Source organism: Pelodiscus sinensis, chromosome 6 (assembly GCF_049634645.1).
Source record: "Pelodiscus sinensis isolate JC-2024 chromosome 6, ASM4963464v1, whole genome shotgun sequence".
In the NCBI taxonomy this organism is placed as follows: domain Eukaryota; kingdom Metazoa; phylum Chordata; order Testudines; family Trionychidae; genus Pelodiscus; species Pelodiscus sinensis.
Window position 1 is genome coordinate 29,596,027 of NC_134716.1, and position 23,089 is coordinate 29,619,115.

A 23,089-nucleotide genomic window follows, 5' to 3' on the forward strand; every position below is an offset into this window, starting at 1 on the left:
TGCATTAGGGTCTGAGTAGAACTTAATAAGTGATGCATAGGCCATGTGCTGTTCCTCTGCATGGAGGCAAATTTCATTTAAAATGTGCTACACATTTCAATCCTGGTGTGAGGTGCTTAACAGCCCTATTATATACCTAACTGCCAGTTTTTATATTCATGGCAGCCATCTACTGAAGCGTTTAAAAATCTAGTCCAAAATAAGGTCCCTGCTCTGCAAACAGTTCTCCTGTATACACCTAGGCTATGTCTACACTGCAGGGTTTTTGTGCAAGAAGTCTTTTGCCGAAGACTTCTTGCGCAGAAACGTATTGCACAAAAGCGCGTCCAGACCTCAAAGTGCATCGCTTTTGTGATGCACTTTTGCGCAAGAGATCATCCACACTGCATGAATGGTCTTGCACAAGAAAGCTCTGATAGCCATTCACAGAATGGCCATGAGAGCACCTGTGCTTTTTCAGATAGATAGGCTCTTTTTGCGCAAGAAACCCCTGCGGAGCATCAACACATGCCTTTTTGTGCAAGAACTGTAGCGCAAAAAGGAGTTATTCCTCGTAGAAGGAGGTATACCTACACTGCAAAAAGTCCTCTGCTCTGTTGATTTATTGTAGATTTTCTTGCGCAAAAATGTGCTTGTGTTGACGCGCCACAGGTTTTTCTGCAAAAACAGGTGTTTTTGTGCAAAAACCTTGTTGTGTAGATGTAGCCCTAGTGCCTATTGAAATTTGGTGTTTGCATGAGAGGGTTCTCTACACTACAATATATTCCCTACAGAAGTTTGCTGTGGGGGTGTTTTAATCCTATATTGTGTGTGTGGAAATCTCATAACCATAATCTGAGCAGCAGAGCAATGGGCAGATTCATAAAATAAAAGGATCTTCAACTAAACTGCACAGTAAAGGGAAACTCCACAGTGGAGCCTCTGCATGATCTATCCATCCATATAGTCACACACACAGTGGATATAATTTGTGTATGCGCGTGTATATTATGTATGATTATATGTACACAGTGTGTGACATCCTCATCTTATTGAAGTCAATTGGAGTTTTACCAGTGATTTCTATGAGGCTAGGTCTTCCCTCATAGTAAGCAGTTCAGCTGAACCATTAAGTTCCCATGTATTTTTTAAATGCTATTTCCAGCTGTTCTTCTGTGTAACTATTACAGATAGTTGGTCAGTGTTAATTATTGATTTCTGTGTTCTTTTCCAGTGTATGATCTTCCATCAGGCTCAACAGGCTTCTTTGGTGATTCATTGCGCAATGGGTCTGAGGACACCAGTTTCCTTCAGATAAATGCAGTGGATCGTTGCCCTAGTCAGCTTTCCTCTGTCTATACAGAAGGTTAAAATAATCTAATTCTAATTACAAATATTCTACTTCATATCATCTTTCCTTTCTGATGGCGAGGAAAAAATACAGTCTTCTACCAGACTCCTGTATGAAAGAGGGGGAAATGCAACCACCAGACACTTCACCTCACAGAAACAGCCAATCAAAGGGGGAAATGTCAGTAAATCAAGAAAATGTTGCCAAAACTTAAGCAATTGTTACTTTTCTTTTGCTCTGTTGCATGGCAGCACTATTTTTTTTATTTCAAAGGGAATTCAAATACTGAATAAGAAACCCGCTGCTAGCTGTAATCTTTTCAAATTGAGTTGGTGAAATCATTTAAGAATACGGTTTTGAAAGGGGGAGGAAGAAATGTAAGACCTAAAACCAGAGAACGCTATGAACATTGTAAAAGACACAGCTTCTTGCACAATTGTTTGTCTGTGGTGCTTACAGAGCTAGATATACACAAAGACAAAGAAAGGGAAAAAATTTGAGACTGATCATAGAACCACCAGTTAGAGGCATTGTTGGGGCTTCTTGGAGCCAAAGAACATGGCACTGGATTTCCTGCAATCCTTGTTTTGGTTTTCTGTTCCATTCCACTAGAATTTAAGCCTTTCAGAACAGCTGTGGCTATCTTGTTCAATATTATTTGCATTTGAACATTTTATACAATGACTAAGTCAAGTTTAACTAAAAAGGCACTAGATTTCTTTTATATTTGAGCAGTCCTTATTAGCACTGCTGTGGAGAATTTAATAAATAATGATAATCTTTCAAAATATTTTTTAACCATACTATGCAATTTAAAAGAGATTTATATTTGTGCTGTAGAATGCTATAGGATGGTTAAAAATAACCTATAGAAAAGATATCATTATCCATTAAATTCTGTAGCTTTTTAAAGCAATTTATATGAAACCTTGTTAAATTTCTATTTTTCCCTATTGACTTCATCCTTATACAATTCTACAGAACTTTTCCCTGAAGACTGTTACATTTTAGGGTTTGTTGATGTTTGTGCTAGGTTATTCAGAGATCTACAACTGAGTTGTTTTTAACCTTGTGATGGCCTACAAGTTTTAGCTCAGGCTGAAAGCAAATCACTTTGGCTATTTTAAAACCCACAATGATATGGAAGGCGCAAGGAATTAAATTACGCAATAGAGATGTGGATTTTGCCATTGTTGTGCTCCTGTGGAATTGGAAAACAATTTTTCTTATTTAAAATTTTATTTTAAAATTATTCATTCATATTGTGAATAAAAGTTGTGGGGATTTTTAATGTATATATGTGCTTATTAATATGATAGCTTCATATTATGGCCCTAAAATTTGAAGAAATTTTTGCAGTCCAACAAGTTTGCATGCTGAAATTTATCAAAGTATTATTCACAGAAGAGATTATAATTTTTCCAATGGAGTCATTAGTTTAGATAGCTACATTTTGAAATATTACCCAGATACCTGCTTGTACTGAGATACTGTTATGATCTGTCTAGTAAATTCATTCCTGATTTAACTGCACTGACTTTGATGAAGTAGCACCAGGGATGAATTTGGCAAAACACCAGGCCTCAGAGGAGCCTCTAAAATCGATCACATCTGCACATATACACTTAACTGGCAGAATTTCATCTGTTCTATCAATAAAAGTATACAACATTTAAACAATTAAGTACATACGCACAAAAACTATACAAAAGTAACAGGGTATGTCTTAAATTTAGAAATTATGTGTAAAATTAATCCCTGTTGTACTCTAACTCTGACACGTGGGATGAATTTGGCCCTCTGTCTTAACTCACATCATTGTGCCTAGACAACATATTGTCCTATTTGCTATGGTGAATGATGTTACACACTTATTTAAAGCATCTGCACTGAGCTGCAGCACAGCTGAATCTCTGGCCCAATGCATTAACCCTGAATTGTAGTGTTTTCTAGAGATTTCATTTTATCCGGTATTAAGGGCCCTCCAATGGTCATTGCACACCTTTGACTTCTGAAGGAGTTGTAAGCATGCTTAAAGTTACAATTTTAGGTTCACAGTGCTCTATCTTACACCACTGAAGTCATCAGGAGCAGTATTGTGGACGGTCAAGTCAGTTAAAAAATGTTTGCCTTACTGCAACTCTGATATGGTTGTCCATGATTTGTCATTTGTCATTTTCTATGTATGAAAAGCGAAAAATAACTGCAGAGTTCAGATATATACCTCTTTTGACCTTTGAAGCTACTGAAAGACATGTTTCTAATCTCTGAACATACAAACTATCTGGTGAGGACTGCTTATAAAGAAAGATGATGAGCGTCTCAGAAGTGGTACAAGAAAGAAGACAAAACACAAAAGGATGTTGAGTGTTTTCCTTTTTGACAGATAAGTTTGAAAAAAAAAACCACTCTTGCGAGTCTTTTTTTTTTTTTTACTGTGCACAACTTTTAAAGTGCCTTAATCTTAAAGAAAACTGAATACTATCTCCAGCAGCACTTGGAGATGGGTTACCATTCTACAAAAAGGGGGATTCCCGTTTACTTCTATATCATGATAAAAAGAGAGATAATTCATGATTATTTCATGATCATTCTCATAAACTTCAGGAGATCCTTTCGCGGTGGCTGGATGTTTAACAAAAAATACTCTTATGTGACTTTTCTTGAATATTTAAACAGAATTTTTTGTCACATCACAAATGAAAACTGGTGCTTCTAAAAACATACATAGCTTAACACAAGTTACTGAATTACATGCAAATACATGTGCCTCAACATTTTGTTTTTGTTTTAAATTGCTGGAAAATATTAACTTTCTAAAGGGATTAAATCTAAAAGATGTTTTTATTTTAAAAAATGGACATAAAACAATATTGTAATTAAATAATTTACAGTAATCTTTTTTATTATTCTTTCATATTCAAATGGTGTATTTATATCTACAGGATAAAGGGGTCTACACTGGAGTTAAAATGTAGTTTCAAATAGCATTTTGTATCAAAAAGAAAGACTTCATAGGTTTCTAATATCAGTTGCCGAAATATTGCAATGTTAGTGCTGTCTGTCACGATATACTTTCATAATTTCATGAATCATTGTGAATGGCTTTGTATAAACCTACATTTCACTGTGTTCGTTACCAGTTTTGGTTGTGTAATTTTATAGCATTTTTAAACAGCACTTTTTGTTGTTTGCGTGACTTTTTCTAGTTTTGTTTGTTTTGTTTTGTTTTGTTTTGTTTTTTCTTTTTTAGGAACAGGTAAAGCAAAAGACACACTTTTGAAATTGCACATGTGTGTTTAACTTTTTCTTTTGTACAGAAAGCAGAGTATCTTGTGTAACATTTTTACACAAAGCACTTTGGGGAGGAGAGGGAGTGAAAATAAGTTTTCTATAAACGTTACCAATTCTTGTACATATTTATACATGCTCACATATAGAGAGTTGAAGTCCATATTCCATACTGTATATCTAGCTGATATTATTGTACTGGCACATCTGTTGCATATTGCAAGTTATAATCTTTTAAAGAATTAGCGCCACTTTTTTCTATTAATATGTATAGTTTTGTGATTTGTTATAGTTATGTTTCATATAATCATAAGTTATTTTTTCTTGTTTTATGAAGTCTTTTTTATGTAAAAGGTAAAATGAAGGGTTTGTGCATATGAAACAAAATAAAACTGGAAATTTATAACACACTGACATGACTGGTAGAAATGCCTTAAAAAGACTGCTGTAGTCCATGTTTCTCACCATGAGGCTGCTTAATGTTTGGACATTCATTAGAAACAGATATAGGGAATTAAATCTCAGAGGTTTGTTCTAAAAATTCTTCTGGCTTTGGAACCAGAGTTTTGGTCTGGATTTAATAGTATCTAAGGAGGTGAGGAACTTCAGGGAAAAATGGTTGCCTTAATGTGTTTTACATGTTAGGAGGATTCATAAATAAAGGGTGAAGTTTTGTTTAATTACATGTGTATTTTAAGTTGTATCAGTTTTTCTGTTCATGTGCTTCTCTTAAGCAAATGTGCCCTGAGATTTGTTGTTGTTGCTGTTAAGGTTGATTCAGTATATTTTAATAGGTCCATGGAGTTCAGCTCTCTGAGTTCTGAACACATAGAAAAATAGATTCTTGCTTTTCTTCATTGTGTTGTAGAAGGGAAAATACTGGGCAAGACAAGAAGCATAAGCTAATCCTCTATTACTACCCATGCTATACGATCTTTGTGCTGGAGAGCACAGTATGCTTTGGAATCCAGCCGGTTCTCTCTTACCCAGACTCATGTTATAACAATAGATATGCCAGAATTGTTTTTAAATCAAGCAGAAATTCTAAACCAAGAAATGTATCTAGAGTAATGAGACATCACAAAGGGAGTATGCTTCTGGAACTGACCATATCTAAAGCCAGTTAAACTTGTCAGGGAAGTGGCAGATAGAAAGAAGATCAAGCTATAAACAATTAATAAGCCACTTTGATATAGTTGTGCATAAAGGTCCCTAAATGATGGGCTTGGTTGTACTCCAGTTAAACTCAATGAGAAAATTGCCATTGAGTCCAGTGGGAGCAAGACCAAAGCTAATGGGTCAAATTCACATCACCCTCTGCCCCGGCTGTAACTGCACATATCAATGGAATGAACTTTGCCCAATACTTTGTTAGGCTAAAACTTAAATTACTAAAGGAAACTTACCAGCTGGTTTAGCAAATACCACCAGTGACCCCTGAGAGCCATTCTAAAGTAAGATAACATGACTGAGCTGCAAGATTTTTGTAGTTCATGAGGGGAAAGGGCCCAGCACTACAAGACAGGCACAATAACACACAACATCCCCCCTTCCCCCATGGAGACATAGTGGGATACGAGACATCTGAAAAAAGATATAAAATAGATATTGAACATGCAGCTTAGCAGTCCTTGCTCTAGTTCCTGAGCAGGGGAGCCAGGCTGCTTTTGCCAACAATAGGAAAGGGACATATGCTCCTGCCAGCCATTCACAGCATTCCCTCTTCCTACCCAGCACTTGGCGGGGGAGAGCCAGTGTTCCCTGTAAGCTGAGTGTTTCGTGGACACCCAAGAGAGATTCAGGTGCCATTCAGGAGCACCCATAGTCACCCACAGCCATCAGCATGTGTTTCTACTGGTGGTACACATCCACACATGCCTTGGTGCACATACAATTTATTCTACACATGGATGGGAAAAATGAGAAGGAATATTGGAGTGGACCTCCATTTGCTTCCCATCTCCACCCAGCACAACTTGCATGTTCTGCAACCATAGGCACAAGGTGACTGGCCCCTTTAAGAGGAAACAAGGTCTAGTGCACATGTGATGGATTGGCAGCCTCCCAAATGGAGTTAAAGGGCATCTGGGCTATCTAAAGGGTTGGCAGGAAGGGGAGGATGAGAATGGATTGAGAGCACCGACATAAGAAGCAATAAAAGAGACAGGTGGCATCTCTCTGAGGGTATGGCTACACTAGCCACCCTAGTTCGAACTAGGATGGCTAATGTAGTCATTCGAACTTGCAAATGAAGCTGGGATTTAAATATCCCGGGCTTCATCTGCATGTTCCCAGGCGCCGCCATTTTTAAATGCCTGGTAGCTCGAACTACCTGCCCAAACTCCTCATTGCAGAGTGTTAATTCGAACTACCTAGCCCGTGCCACGTGTCAAATGGCGGTGCCCGGAAACATGCAGATGAAGCCCGGGATATTTAAATCCCAGCTTCATTTGCAAGTTCGAATGACACATTAGCCACCCTAGTTCGAACTAGGGTGGCTAGTGTAGCCATATCCTAAGAATCAGACACAAAAGGGGCTAGTTCATTGATCTTCCCGAGCATGATGGGCACAGTTAGGAAGCTGAAAAGGACTGAGTCATCGGACTGTGCCTTGGATGGAAAATGTGGAGTGGTTATAGAGTTCCTGGTCTGCCATGGTTACTAGAGATGACTGGGAGGTGTTGCAGCAAGGTAATAAACATTGGGTCTTCCTGGTTAGGAAGTTCTCTAGTTGCTGCTTAAAGCCTGGCTCTTCGTGGTTTTGACTCACCCTACATGGGGTCATAAACAAGTTACACGAAAGAGCAGAGACCTGCCAGAGTGCGAATGGGGAAAATGGAAAATCAAGAAGAAGATGACCCAGGAAAGGGGTTGCAAGAAGGTGGCAATGCCCAGTCTCAGCACAACAATGGAACCCACAGCACAAATGGATTGGTTTGAGAAGTTTGGTTTTCGGGACCCAGTGAGCTGACCTTGCTGGATCCACAGATTTAAGCAATTCTGGATGGTGACTGCATCAAGAGAGCACAAGAATTGCAGGTAAATTCCCCTGATATTTGCTCTGGGTGATACTGCTGATGATATCGTGTGTGCCCTACCTCCGCTAAGGAAAAGAAAGAATGCTCCAGAATGGAGGAGACTTTTGATGGCCAGTTTAACATGCCAGGAACAAGGGGAAATAACTAAGATTTTGATGAGTGCTGTTTGTAATCTTTCTGGGTATTGCAAATGTGGAATGTTAAAGGAAGAACTCATAGGAGACCAGATAGTTGTTGGTCTTAGGGACATCTTGCCTCCTATGCAGGCAGGCAAGAAGCGTTTTGGGGAGGGGCAACCTCCTGCAGCACTTGTCCCTTGTCCCTCACTCTCCTTCCTCCTGGGGGGAGGATAGCACCCACCATCCCTTCCATTCATGAGTGAATGATCAATAGGGGCTGCACCTCCTGTCCAGCTACTCTGCCTTTCCTTGCTGTTGGTCAGTGGCTCGGTGGTGTTCCCCATTCCAGCTTTAATCAGCAGCGTAAGTGCTACTGAACTTAGCACCCCTGCCAGCCCATCCTTTGCACACCTCCAGCATCCCACAGCTTTGCATTAGGAGTAGAAAATGTTGTTTCTACATTCCTCCTATCTCAGTTTTTCAGTGTGATGCTTGGAAAGGACTGCACTGGTCAACATGCCCATTTATGACCACCGCTCCTTCCCAACTCAGGGCTGATGGTTTCTGCAGCTGCTACTCAACTCTCACAGATCCCTAGGTGAGTGCATCCCCATCTCCAAGAGAGCTTGTCAAGGGCTGATTGTCTAGCTGCTCCTGCCTCTTCCCCAAGTTCCTAAGGCTCTTGTATTTTAGGTGAGTCCTTTGGAGGACATGTGGTGGGAGCTTACACAGAGAGCTAATCAGTTGGGGGGCTAATCAGGCAGTGCTTTCCAGACTCCTGGCTGTTTTGGAGGTGGGGGGCAGTGGGGAGCTATTAAAGTGGAATTTCTCCATCAGAACAATTTTTCAATAGAAAATGCAGTTTCAGCAAAATCAAATTTTTCAGTGGGAAAATTTTGCTTTTTGATGAAATTTTTGATGCATCCTGTCAGGAAAATGAAACATTTTGTTTGGGGCTGAATTGCTCCAAATCTGAATTGTTTGGTTTGTTTCAATGGCCTGAAACTTTTTGTTTAATCTGTTCAACAGTAAACTGCATGTTCCTATGGGAGTTGTAGTTGTCCCATAGGAAATGTAGTTTGGATTCCCCCAGTGCTCTCCTTTGGACTGTGCTCCCTACCTGGTCTACACTTTCAGTGACAGGGAAATCTCCTCTTTGACTGAGTGGCCAGGTGCATCATGGGAGTCACATGTTTGTGGGGGCAACATAGGAGACACCTATTAAATGCTATCGTGTATGTAAGTGTTAGAGGGGCTAGGTTTGTGCAAAAGCACAGCCATCCACTCTTTGGCTCGGATTATCCAGGCAATAACAGGATACTCCACAATGTTCAAGGAACTTGCCATTTTCTAACTTGACCCATGTCACTAACCCTTACTTTAAAAACAACTTCAGACTTACTTAGAATTACTTTTTGCACAAACAGAATTTTAAACTCTCTCTAGAAAACTGTTATTGAGCTTCTACAACATAAGCTATAAAAGGTTTCTACTACAGCAGGCAGTCTTAAATTAAACCCTTTCTATAGCACAGTATGTCCTTCTTCCTGCAATATATATAATGGTCTGGGTAAAGTTAGCACAGTAAGGAAAATACTTTGCTCTTTAGTTCCCCACTGTCTAATCTCCCAGATTCTTAATTTATATCTCTCCTCTGTCCCCCTTGAAACTAAACTGTTCTTATTTCAACGGTATGAAAATCATTCTACCACATCTTCCCATGTCATTTATAGATTTATAGCAAAAGTAAATTTACCTGGCAGTCAGTATCATTAATGATTCACAAAGGAGATGGGCTGGTTTAGTGAACTGTAACAAAGAACTCCTTTCTATGTTCCTTGTTAAAAGTTCCAACATACCTTTGAAATAACTAGCAAATGCCAACCTCATGCATGGTTGCAACTGTGCACACAGGATAAAGTGCTGCAAGTACATTACAGCTATGCAGAGGGCACCATTTTTACCTTCAATATTGTATAGTTTGTACCTCCCTAAACCAGCAACATCCGTGGTCTCATAGATGTTATTCCAAAATAACAAAGAGCACGTCTACACAGCAAGCCATTATTTCGGAATGTCGTCGAGCTGGAGGACTTCTTACTCTGACTCATAATAACCCTCATGTCATGGGGAGTAAGGGGAGTTGAAGGAAGAGTGTTCTTCCTTCAACTTCCTGCTTGTGTAGACAGCGCCAAAAGCCATATTAAGCTATTTCAACTTCAGCTATGCAATTGACGTAGCTGAAGTTGCGTAATTTAATTTGACTTTTACCCTGCTGTGTAGCTGTACCCCTATTGAATAGGACCAGGAATGAAATGACCAAAATGCAATTAACAAATGCCACTACTTTCTAGTACTACCAGCCTGGCTGAATCTAAACCACTGTCTTCTGGTTAACCTTCACCAGTAGAAAGGTGTGTTTTTACCATGTGTTAGCTAACACATGGTAACTAATATGAAATAAAATCCTACAACATAATTTGTAATTTTCACACAAGTCGACAGGTAGAGTTAAAACCTAAGGGAAGAGCCTTTTGTTTATGTTAAAATCTACTAATATGTTCAAACTACAAACTTTCTAGTCTTAACTAGGACTTTACGTTGAGTCTATGAGTTAGCTAACGCAATGTCAGAAGCCACCTTTATTTCTTACTGAAGACAAGGCAAATGAGAAAAACTCTCTTTTATTAGCAAGCCCTGAAGCCACTCATATCTCACTGCCTTATCAACGGCCCTCAAGTCCGACCAGCAACATCTCTGCTAATCAAGGCCTGAACCTATGTATAGCAGATATTGCCTGTCATGCTGCATTATGGATCAATGACTAGTTTGAAAGCACCAGACTCACATGAAACATTTAGGAGTTTGACACCTATTTCTGGAAGAGAAAGGTCAGTGCATTAGCCCACTATGAAACCAGTCACTTCTTGCTAATCTTTTTTCCTTTTAACAAGAGCAAGGTCTCAATTACAGGAGAGCTCTATTTATCAGAATAGATGGCTGGATATGTACTTTGTGCTGAGAAATAGTCCTACCATTGAAGGGAGTTTTTCATATAAATAGCATACTGAAAAGTGGTGAGCAAAAGCTACATTTTGATAAAAAGAATGACCTATTAAGGGCTTTGCTGCAGTTATAAAAATATGATTTAATTCCATCTTTTGATCCCTAACCTTTACATTACAATCAAGGAAGTAGATACCATGCTCACTGATTCAAAGAGAAAAGCTGTGTGTGCTCCAATCCCATTGTTCCTCATTTCATTTTCACATGATTGTGTGACCTCTCACAGGACATTTATCAGATGAGAACAAACTGAAACCAAATTGACTAGTCCACTTAGTCTTTCTTGCCTTTTCTGAATGAACTGTGCAGCATTGTACTTTGCTTGTATGAATTATGGTTTTGTGGAGTCATTGTTCAATTTAAAACATAGGACCAGATTCACTCATCCACCCAACTTGTTCTCAGCAAAAAAAATATGAGGGCAAGAGGGGAAAGGTGCCTATAAGCCATCTTTGTTCCCGTGATTGTGGGACCATCCAAGCACAGTTGGCTACCCAACACAAGTGAGAACAACCTGAAGGCCAAATGGCTATTATAGCAGACATGGATCAATGTGAAACAGGGATGGTCTAATACTTATCCCTGGTTTCTCCCTGACTGTATTCCTAGCACCGGTCAGAAGGAAGTAGGGTTGATGTTTGAGCTGTTGTGGCAGTTCTGAGCCACCTGAAGATTCCCCTCCAGGTGTAGTCCTCATATGGCTGGTTAAGATGGGTTTATGCTGCTATGGACCAGCAAAGACTCTCTGGAGCATGCCTGTGAATTGAGCCATAGTTCTGGTGAATTTTATTAAGAAGAAAGTGAAGAGAAGTCAAAAGTTGCTTTTCTCACTCACAACACACTGGAGTAAATTTATTCTTCTTCGAGTGATGACCCTGTGGGTGCTCCACTCTAGGTGTTGGTGTGTCCTCGTGCCAGAAATCAGACATCTTTTCTAGCAGTGCCCTGCTGCACCGCACATGCACAGTAGTGTCTCCTCGTGCCATTAGTGTCTGTTAGTTGCACGCACAGCACAGCGCCTCAGTTTTTTCTTTACTGACCTTAGCTACAGACAGATCCTCTTCACAGTCACCCTCCTTAGGCCTAAAATGACAAAGAAGTTTCAAAAGTTCCTCAATTATTCAAAATTACAAGATCTCATCCAGTTCCTCCCAGAACAGAAGCATCAAGCCATAATGCAAGAGGACCACGCTATCCCCACACGGCACTCCAGGCAACCCTGGACGTGGCAGATACCGTGGTACGTAGCACGGCCACCACAATTGTTATGCGCAGGGCCTTATGACTCCAAGCCTTGGGTATATTGAAGGAATTGCAGCTCAAAGAAGAGGACTTCCCATTCAATGAGTCTCATTTATTTGCCAATAAAACCAACAAGGTTTTACAGTCGATGAAAGAGTCACATGCTATCCTTAGAACACGAGAGATATATATCCACCCAATAAGTGTCAGAGATACAACTCCTACACAAGACCAAGGAAGTCATACAGGCAGTCACACAGACACTATGATTTCAAACAAAGATACAGACAACAAAAGTGCAGACTGCAGCATCAACAACAATCTGGTGCGAACCAACTGTGCACATCTAAGCAGTGAATCTGAAGGTCTGGTTGAGGGCTTGAGCAACATCCCCATATCTTATTGGTGGGTTCTAGATATCATCAGTTTGGCCTACTCCATACCTTTCACATCTATTCACTTCTTCAATCCTCCTCCCCGTCCCTCTTCAAGGACTCCGCTCACAAAAACCTCCTACAACTAAAGGTTCAACATCATCTACAAATCAGGGCCATAGAACCAGTTTTATTGGCTTATCATGGAAGAGGGTTTTAATCAAAATACTTCCTCAGAGCAGAAGATGGGGATGGAGACCCATATTATATCTCAGAAAACTCAACATATATGTAACATATTGAAGACTGAAGATGGTCACATTAGCAACCATCATACTGGCATTAGACAGTAGAGATTGGTGCTCAACCCTCAACCTCCAGGATGCCTATTTTCATATAACTATTCACCAAGCACACAGATGTTTCCTGCATTTTATCCTAGGAGCCAACCACTACCAGTGACAAGTTCTTCCATTCTGTTTATCAATGACACTGAAAGTCTTCTAAAAAACTCTGGTTGTAGTAGCGGCATACCTCCGCCATGTAGGCATAATAATCTTTCCTTATTTAGACTACTGCCTTATCAAAGGCACATTGTATCAAGATTCCCAGGACATGGTCAACAAGACTGTCACTCTACTACTCAGCCTTGGATTCCATAGCAATTATCAAAAATCCACACTGCAGCCCACATAGACTCTTGAGTTCATAGGAGCTTGACTAGACTCCATCACAGCCAGAGCCATACTACACAAACACAGGTTCCGCTCATTCACTGCCCTCATAAATTCACTACAAGCCTCACCAGTTATGACAGTGCTCACCCGTCTCTAAATACTTGGCCGTGTGGCAGCCACAACATATTTGGTGAGACTAGCCAGACTCCATATGAAGTGCCTCCAACCATGGCTGGTTACAGTTTACATCCCCTCCAGGGACTCCCTGCACAAAACAGTCAACATACCAAACCACGTCTTAGCTTCCCTACATGGGTAGACACAGCCATACAACGTGCTAGAGGGAGTCCCATTTCAACCATTTTCCCCGATGATTACCATCACTACAGATGCCTCCATTATGGGCTGGGGAGCACACGTGGACTCTCACACAGTGCAGGGCAAATGGTCCTACCAGGAAAGAACACTCCACATCAACATCCTGGAGTTCAAAGCAGTACGATATACATGCCTTAATTTTCTTCTGCACATCAAAACCAGACCATCCATACCCTAACAGAAAATACACCATGCATGAATTACATCCATCACCAGAGAGGAGCATGGTCCAACTCCCTTTGTACTGAGGCATTGAAATTTTGGAACTGGTGCATATAGCAGTAGATTACCCCTATAGCAACCTACCTACCGGGGGCTCTCAATGTTATAGCAGACAGCTTCAGCCGCCTGTTCTCAGACCAATATGAGTGGGAGCTGGACATAGCAGCCCTCCAGGAAATGTTCTCCAAGTTAGGTCAATCTGACATCAACCTTTTTACAACCCAATCCAACCACAAATATCACTTGTATCTGGGGAAGAAGGTGGACAGAAGAATAATCAAGCAATAATGCAAAATATAGGCAGGGAAAGCAGGAACTGAGAGTAGTTCCATTCTTTAAAGGCTCTTGGGTAGAACTACTGAATGAAGCCATTCATTGACAATCTGAAGTCAATGACATATACAAACATGGTATTTTGAGAGTTGCTATACAGTCAACAGTCTTAGCTTAAAGCCAAATAATTGGCAATAGTCACCAGAGGCAGCAATTAATGCTTGTTGGAATATGTAGATGGATATGTTGGACTATGTTCTTTTGAACAGAGATCAGTCTTCTTGATTTGACCTCCAGATAGCAATGTTTCAGCCTTTATCTGATTCGGCATTCCCTTGCATACCATCAAGTCATTGCATTCACTGTGCCATCCTAAACGGGTAGTGTTGTACACTCACTTTGCCCTGGTGTAAACAACTGTACAAGATGTATAGTAATGGAGAATCTGGTCCCCAGTCACATCTTGACCTTTGTTCTGCTCTTGACTCATCCCTTTCTTTGTTTCGTACTAATGAAGACGCTCTAGAGCTCCCCCAGAAGCAAAAGGCCTCCTTGTGTAAGGCCCTGCCCACCTACAGATAACTCCAGATGTACAAATTCAGGGTAGGTGACAAATTCCCAAACTTTACCCTGAGGACAAACCTCAGCTGCTGCAGTTCCTGAGAATAATGATTAGCAGAAAATATCTGCAGCCCATTTCCTGTAGGGTTTCCCTGGGGAGGGTGAGCTGTCACTATGGCCTTGTCTACAATAACACATTTTGTCACCAAAAACTGCCTTTTGATGACAAAGCAGTGATAACGTTTATACTACAACGTGACTTTTGTCAGAAAAAACACCCCATTTTGACAACAAAAAACTTCTACTCCAGGGAGAGAGTTTTGTCTTTTCTCTTTATTGTCAATAAAGAGCCAGCGTAGAGTCTTCTGTTTGTTTTGTTAAGAGAACTAGCTTCCATCATTATTCCACAATGCCTGTCCTGGTGGCTCTGCTCAGTGTTTTGTGATCTCTGTTGCCCTGCAGGCATGTACCCTTCCTCTTTCAAAGCTCCGGGAAGTATCTGACAGCTGAGCGAGTTGCTTTATTTTGGGAACAAACAAAGAGAAATAATTGGAATGCTCCTTCCTGTTCTGCCCTACTAGGAACACAGCTGCAGGCAGACGGCTGCTGCGGAGAGAGGGCTGGAGTGACTGCTGTGCTGTTTTGACATTCCTTAGCATGGAGAACTCACAGAACACCTCTGCCTTCCCCCAACACTGCACTGTGGGATGCTAACCCACATTGCTTTGCTCTGTCCACATGGTGCTAGCAACATGGCCATGAAATGACGACAGTGGAAAGCAAAAAACCTGGTTTGACGGGTTTTGACTTTTGGCAATTTTTGCACATTGACAGCACTTTTATTGTCAAACCTTCCCAGGGTAGATACAGACTATGTTAACCACCACACTTTGGGGGAAGGTTTTCAAAGCACTAAAATTCAATAGCTGTTGGGTACCTAACTCCCATTTGTGCCTCTGAAAATTTCCCTTCAGAGAGTTACAACTGGAAAAATTTTCAAAATCCCCATTTCTTGTCACGCTTTCTACTTTCCCATGCAGCCAAATTTTGGAAAGCAAGAATCTGACTTCCCAACAACCTGCCAAACTGTCATTAGCTCTCTATCTTAAAACAAAGCCAGGTCATCTGCTTCCCTATTTACAGACATTGTGTATGCAGAAAAGACTTTATTTACATATTTGCTAAGCCTAAGAATTTTGGCACTTTCTTCCATAATCCCCCAGTTTTTAGACCCACTGTCTGAGTTTTGGCTAATGAAAGAAAGGAAGTGAGTAAAAGTATACTAGGAAAGTGTTGGCTTTGCCATGCATTCTGAAGTATAAAGCAATTAGGTCAAATTCTGATCTCACCTGCACTGGTGTAAATCATGAGCAACCCCACTAAAATTAAAGGACTTAAATCAGTGTGAAATGAAGGTGAAAACTAAATGTGGCTTCTAAAATGCTGCAGCAAAAGTGAATCTTAGCTTCCCATACTTTATTTTTGGATGGTCAGGAGAGAAAAAGTGTGTAATAAACTTCTCTCTGCCTCAAATGTCTGCCTGCCAAATCTGTAGAGCATGTGTAACTATAGAAATGTTGGCCTTAGTCCTGAAGTCTTACCTCATCCTGCAAGCATTTAACAAAGGCAGTGTTATTGAATACCAACTTCCAACTAATTATCAGGAGTGAGAGAGAGAGAGAAAGGGGACAATGAACACCTGACACGATGCCATGTTAATAATTCACTCAGATGCCTTGGGTAATATAAATCCCACATGCACAAGAGTTTCATGAGATCCTGGGACGAACTTTCATTTTCAGAAAGGTTTTCCACTAGTGGGGAAGGAAGCATGTTATGAAAATGGCAGCACTCAAAGTCAGAAGTGTGTCACCTTTCATCCTGAGCAAACCTGTACCTCTCTACTGCTGCTGCAGCTGTGCATTTTACATGTGAAAGATCAGCAGGCTCTTCGCTCCACTGGCTTGCCTTAGTGCCGCCCATAATTAGTCATGAAAATTGCACCCAGGAATTCTAAGCATGCAGCTTTCAACAGTGACACAATTATCTAGGTACCAGGCCACTAAAAAAGAACCAGGGAAAAGAAATGGCACTGGACTGCACCCTCCCCACCCCCTACCGCCCCCCGAGAGAGGTCACATTCTTTATTGAACTCTGTGCATAATTTAAATGTCCTGGCCTCTGGATATACATGCATGCCGTGCTAGGGGAAGTACTTTATAAAGCAGAAAGTCTTGTTCTCCAAAACTGGTTAAGAATGAGGATGTCTTCCAGTTATGGGTTTGCATTAAATAAGTCAGCACACACAGGCAAATAAGGCAATAAACAAGAGATGAAAGCTGATATTGTCCACTAGGTTCAAGCTGCTTTACACCAAAGCATCAGCAAAAAGCAACACTAAAGTAAAAATAGCTCATCATGGGAGGATCATTCTCGTGTTATCCAGGGGGCTGAATGAAACCACATTAAGGTTGCTGGGTGCAACAGTTGCCCTTTATTCTTGAAAATGATAATGGCACAGAGAGTAAACTTATAAAGCTTGTGGATGATACCATGCTGGGAGGGATTGCAAGTGCTTTGGAGGATAGGGTCATAATTCAAAATGACCTGGTCAAACTGGAGAAATGGTCTGAGGTAAACAGGATGGAACTGAACATGGTCAAATGCAAAATACACCACTTAGGAAGGAACAATCAGATTCACGTATACAAAATGGGAAGTGACTGTCTAGGAAGAACAGTTGTGACACTGTTGCAAAAACATGATTCTGGGATGTATTATCAGGAGTAGTGTGTCTTGCTTACAATAATTCTTCCACTCTATTCTGCATGATTAGGCTTCAACTGGAGCATTGTGTCCAGTTCTAAGCACCACGTTTCAGGAAAGATGTGGACAAATTGGAGAGGGTCCAGAGAAGAGCAACAAAACTGAGTAAAAGTCTAGAAAACATGACCTATTAAGGAAGATTGAGTTTGTTTAGTTTGGAAAAGAGAAGACTGAGAGTGGACATGATAGCAGCTTTCAAGTACCTAAAAGCTGCTATAAAGAAGAAAGGAGTAAAATTATTCTCCTTGACCTCTGATGATAGGACAAGAAGCATTGGGCTTAAATTGCAGTAAGAGAGGTTTAGGTTGGACAGGAGGAAAAACTTCCTCTCAGGGTGGTTAAACACTGGAATAAATTGTCTAATTTGCTCTTTAAAATCTCTGGTGTTGGAGATTTCACAAATCCCCAGGCAAATATCTGTCAGGGATGGTCTAGGATAGGTGATGCTTAGTCCTGCCACGAGTGCATGGGACTGGACTTGCTGACCTCAGTTCTGTTATTCTATGATTCTATGATGATGGTAAAAAGCAACTAAAGTCCTTTACGAAATAGGTAGCTGAAGCAATTAGAGCCGCTGCTCAAAACAGAAGCTACATGCAGGCCTAGAGTGGGGTTCAAGTCATGAGCAGGGGCAGCAAGTTTGTAGAAATTTTGGCTGCAGCAGTTGTAGGGGCCCCCAGGCTGATTTAAATCACCTGGGATTAGCACCAGGGTGCCCAGATCCTTTATTTCAGATCTGCTTAATCAGGGAAATCTCTCCAGTCCTAAGCTGGATTCACCCTGAATATGGACCATTGGACTATGACCTATGGACTACTTCTGAAAGAACTGGGCAGCTACAAAGTGTACCATTTCTATTATGAATCCAATCTCAGAACTATACTCATGTCTGTACGTATATTGATATTTTAGCTTTTCCAAGGTAAAAACTAGATGAGAGGAAAGGCCCTTTGCCTACTTGCAGAAACAGTGAACACTAAGAATAGACAGTAATTTTATGCTTTATTTTCTCATCCTCTCCTCAGAACCCTACCTCTACAGCTTCTGCTATTTCTCATCAGATTTCTTTTCACATTCCATCTCTTACAGGTTGCTTGTCTCCTATACCCATTGTTGAATGACTTCCCCTGCACTTGGGATAACCCTTATCTTCCTACAAGCCAGGGCCCACTTTCTCTCCTTTCAAAACCCTCTCTAAAGCCCATTTCATTTGGAAACCATTATTTTGTTGGGCCTCTTCAATAGCTCTTTGTTATTTCTTGCTCCTTTATATTATATTTTTCTAGTACTTTGTAAGTTCTGTGGGACTGGGAACTCGGTCCTGATTTCACACCAATCTGACACTGAAGGAACTGCACCTCAGTGAGGTTACTCTTCAAATACACTGGTGTAAAACCATAATCACTTGTGCCCAAATCACTGTTTCACTGCACCTGATGTGGTCATTTGCACCAATAAAAGGGAATGAAAAAAAAAACCCTACCAAATTAGAATTGTAGCATCTTACTTCTTACACTTAGGGTACGTCTAGACTACAGGGTTTTGTCGACAGAAGTTTTGTCGACAGATACTGTTGACAAAGCTTCTGTCGACAAAGAGCGTCTAGACTACATCCAATTCTGTCGACAAAGCAAGCCGCTTTGTTGACATAACAGTGTGGACGCAAAGGACAGTGTAGATGCAATAAAGCCTTCCATCAACAGAACTCTGTCAACAAAAGGCGTTATTCCTCGTAGAATGAGGTTTACATACGTCGACAAAACTGCTGAGTTTTGTCGACGTTATGTCGACATAACTCAAAGGCAGTGTGGACGCAGGTATAGTTTTGTCGACAAAAGTGGACTTTTGTCGACAAAACCCTGTAGTCTAGACACACCCTTAGATTGTATTGGTGTCCATTAGAATGCAAGGTCGGAGGAATGCTGATTCTGTCTCCTTTAATTTGTAAATGGTTTGTGCACACATGGGAGCAACACAAATAATATGAGATATGGGTTCTATTCCTGTTCAAGTGGGTAGGACTGCTTGCATGAGTAAGGTGAGCATGACTGGGCCATGGTGAATGTTACACATATGGTAATTTCCTGCAATTAGCTGCCCCTGGAATTAGGTACTTGAAAGCTGCTATCACCTAACAGGTTGTTATAAGGAAGAGGGAGTAAAATTATTTTCCAGGGCTATGTCTACTCTCGCGGCTTCTTGCGTCAGAAGTATGTAAATGAGGCTAAGTGTGGAATATCGCCGAGCCTCATTTGCATACCTAATGAGCTGCCATTTTTGCAGAAGAGGCTCTTGCACCAGAAGGAGCTGTCTACACTGCCCCTTCTTGTGCAAGAAAAACCTTCTTGCGCAATGTCATTATGCTGATTATTTTCAGGAAGAATGACATTGCTCAAGAGGGTTTTCCTTGCGCAAGAAGGGGCAGTGTAGACAGCTCCTTCTGGCGCAAGAGACCCTTCTGCAAAAATGGCAGCTCATTAGGTATGCAAATGAGGCTCGGCGATATTCCACGCTTCGCCTCATTTGCATACTTCTGACGCAAGAAGCCGTGAGTGTAGACATAGCCCAGGGGGAGATGTATGTGAATTTCCCATCTCTGACTAGAAAAAACCCCCGCCTTTTCAAGCTATATCCTTAAGAATGGGTCTTTTCTCTGCTGATCACCTGGTACATGGGAGCTATATAAAGAAGAGACTGAACTATGGTTGTTCTGTTTCATTACTGTTTCAGATTCAAAACCTGCAGTTGGGGGAAAACAAAGTTGGGGGATTTGAATAACTGACACCTACTAGAGCTCAAGACTGGAGTTGGAGTAACTTCTGGTAAACTTGTTGGCATGCATATTGGTTCTTTTATTAGTTTTATATGTTTTCTCTGTACTGTTTTCACCTTAAGAATAAATGTGCTTGCTTAGAAAGACCTGTGTGGTAAAGTGTGACAATGTATGCTGTTCACAACCTCTAGAAAGGAAGCAAAAATGCAGATGCTGACCTGTTCAGGCAGTCTGACTTGCTATGAATACCACAATGTAAGCAGGGAATTTTGCAGGCTGGAAAAAAAACCAGTAATAAGGGAGAGATGATGGCCAAGGAGCCAGAAGCCTAGAGTAGATGTGCTTGATAAACCAGAAAGAGGAAATACGGATGCAGTGGCCCTTAACTGTGACAATGAGGACTGGAGTCAATCTCATTTTTACAGCTGTTGATAGAGTTAACTGCATGTCCACAAAGGGTAATGTTTTTAGAACTCTGTTTGGGAACGTCTGTAAAAGTATCCTCTACTGGTTTTAAAATCCACAAACTCTGTTAATCTTCATTTTGAAAACTACATTTTAAAAAACAAACAGAAAAAAACCAGTTCAGGGTTGATACTGGCTGCTAGGTTACATCAAGAGCATCTTGTAAACAAACAATAAGACTAGCAACAGGCACGTCTCCAGCAGCAGCCGAACTGTAAACTTTCATCCATTTGTTATTGCTGTTGAAGGAGAAGAAAGAAAGAAAGAAAATTAGCAAAATCCAGTGCATGGTAGCTATAAATTGTTCAATGACATCACCAGTAACACATACAGTAGTCGCCTGAGGCATGAAAAGATATACCAAAAATCCCCCAAATTCCCTATCAACCCAAATAATCTTGCTGAGTCACAGCATTCTCAGAAAGAGAGCAGTCATTTTTGGAACGGTTCATACATCTCATTTAATTGGTATGTGATCTTTGTCTAAGTTTGCTGAACCTCTACTTCCTGTATATATCTCCAAAGTGCTAATTTTGTTTGTTCTCTTTCCTCTCTCTTGACTCTTTTTGGTCCTGATCCACGTGTAATTCCACTGGCTTCAATGGGGGTGGTTCTTTCTTTCTTTCTTTCTTTCTTTCTTTCTTTCTTTCTTTCTTTCTTTCTTTCTTTCTTTCTTTCGTATCTTACAGTCTGAGTAGAGAAATAGAACCCCACTATGCTAAGTACTATATAAGCACAGAACAAAAATACAGCCCCTGCCCCAGAGAGTATATAATCTAAGTATAAGACAAGACACAACGGGTGGATACAAACAGATGGCAAAGCACAAGGAAACAATGAGACAGTATGGGTCAGCATGAGGGACAGTGGTCTCAGCACACAAGCAGCCAAAAGATTTTTGTAGACATCACAGAAAGGAAGAGTTTTTTTAGGAGGGTTTTACAGGAGGATAATACATATGTTCTATGGCTGAAGAGAACAAAAATGAGCTTGTTAGAAACTGTAATAAATGGGCAAAGGAAGCTGGCATTATGAGATGATCATAGGCAAGGGGCAATGTCTCAGTGTGAATGACAGAGGGTAGGTAGAGCAGAAAAGACCATCAAGGTCCTTTAAGGTGAAGACAAGCAGTTTGTTTGATGTGATTGGGAAGGAGGAGCCAGGGGAGGGATGTAAAGAAAATGGTGATGTGCTCAAAGCAGCGGGTAAGGAAATTTATTTTTGCAGTGGACCAAGTTTTCATTTGCCAAGGCCAGAAAGATGGATGAAGTAGTAATCAAGATGTGAGATAATAACAGCTTGATAGTTTTAGCAGTATAGATGGATAGGAAAGGCTGTTGATGGAGATGATGATATGTGCAAATAATTGGCAAGATTTGGATACGAAATGTGAGGCGCTAGAGAAAGTCCAAGTGAAAGTCAACAGCCAGGTTATGTGCTTGATGCTACATCTATACTTACCCAGAAGTTCTAATTAAGGTACACAATTTCAGCTACGTTAATTGCATAGATAGACCCGATGTACCTTAATTTGATCTTTCACACTGGCTTCACAGCAAGAGGTCAACAGTTAGCAAATGCTTCCATCGACTACATTTATTCCTTGTGAATCAAGGGTTACTAGTGTTGATGGGGGTACCCTCCGTGTTTGATTTAGCAGGTCTTTGCTAGACCCACTAAATCGAATGCCAGAAGGTTGACCATTACAACGTCCATCTTCTTATTCATTTAAATGTGGCCTGAGTGACTGACAGGCAAGAGAGTGGTGGTGTTCACTATGACTGAGAAATGATGTAGCAGGGATGGTTTGTTGAGGCAAATTAGGAGCCCTGGTTTAGCCATACTCCACTTGAGCTGATAACTAATCAAACACTGGGAAAAGTGAAAACAAAATCAGGCTAACTCTTAAGAAGCATGCTAGATGTGCATAGAAATGTATGATGTGCCTTACTAAAGTGCCTTTTGATGTTCCTTGTTTCAAACAGACTAAGTGGTTCTAAATGAAAACTTCCTTTGTGTCAAGAATCAGGACCTGTTGCAAAGCCAATCTCCAGGCAACTTAATGAGTGGAGATGGCTAACAGTAGGCTGCCTAACTGGCTATGCTATCTGATTGTCTAGCAGAGTCAGCAGACTGGCTCTTAAGGCCCACAGCAGGTACAATTCTGTGGGGACTCAAAGCATTTGTCTACAGCTATGGTGGCTCTTACACCTGTTTGCTCCCAGTCTTGTGGCAGCCCTGTCTCACTCCAGGTAACCTGGTTCTGTCCTTGGGTTCTGATTCATGAGTCTGACTCTGAATCTAGGCTCTGGCACCTGGCCTCTGACTCCATTTCTGACTTTGGACTCCAACTCCTGACTACTCACACCTGTTTTAACCACTGAGGTCGACAGCCCACAGCCTGACAATGTAGAGTCAAAGGAAATAATGGAATTTACAATCTTACCTCTCACT

General features: G+C 40.8%; 1 protein-coding gene across 3 annotated transcripts in view; it reads left to right on the forward strand.

Annotated features, from left to right (window-relative positions):
• Positions 1-20,290, forward strand: part of GLIS3 (GLIS family zinc finger 3) — a 300,109-nt gene extending 279,819 nt beyond the window's left edge. Inside the window, exons 11-12 of one of the 3 annotated variants that reach the window (XM_075931641.1) lie at positions 1,214-1,345; positions 20,128-20,290. In XM_075931641.1, coding sequence (XP_075787756.1) covers positions 1,214-1,345; positions 20,128-20,171 — 176 coding nt within the window. In that variant the 3' untranslated portion in view covers positions 20,172-20,290. Of the gene's footprint in view, positions 1-1,213; positions 5,032-20,127 lie in introns of those variants that run through there. The other 2 variants (XM_025180729.2, XM_006115134.4) reach the window with 2 other exon arrangements.
• Positions 20,291-23,089: the final 2,799 nt, after the last annotated feature.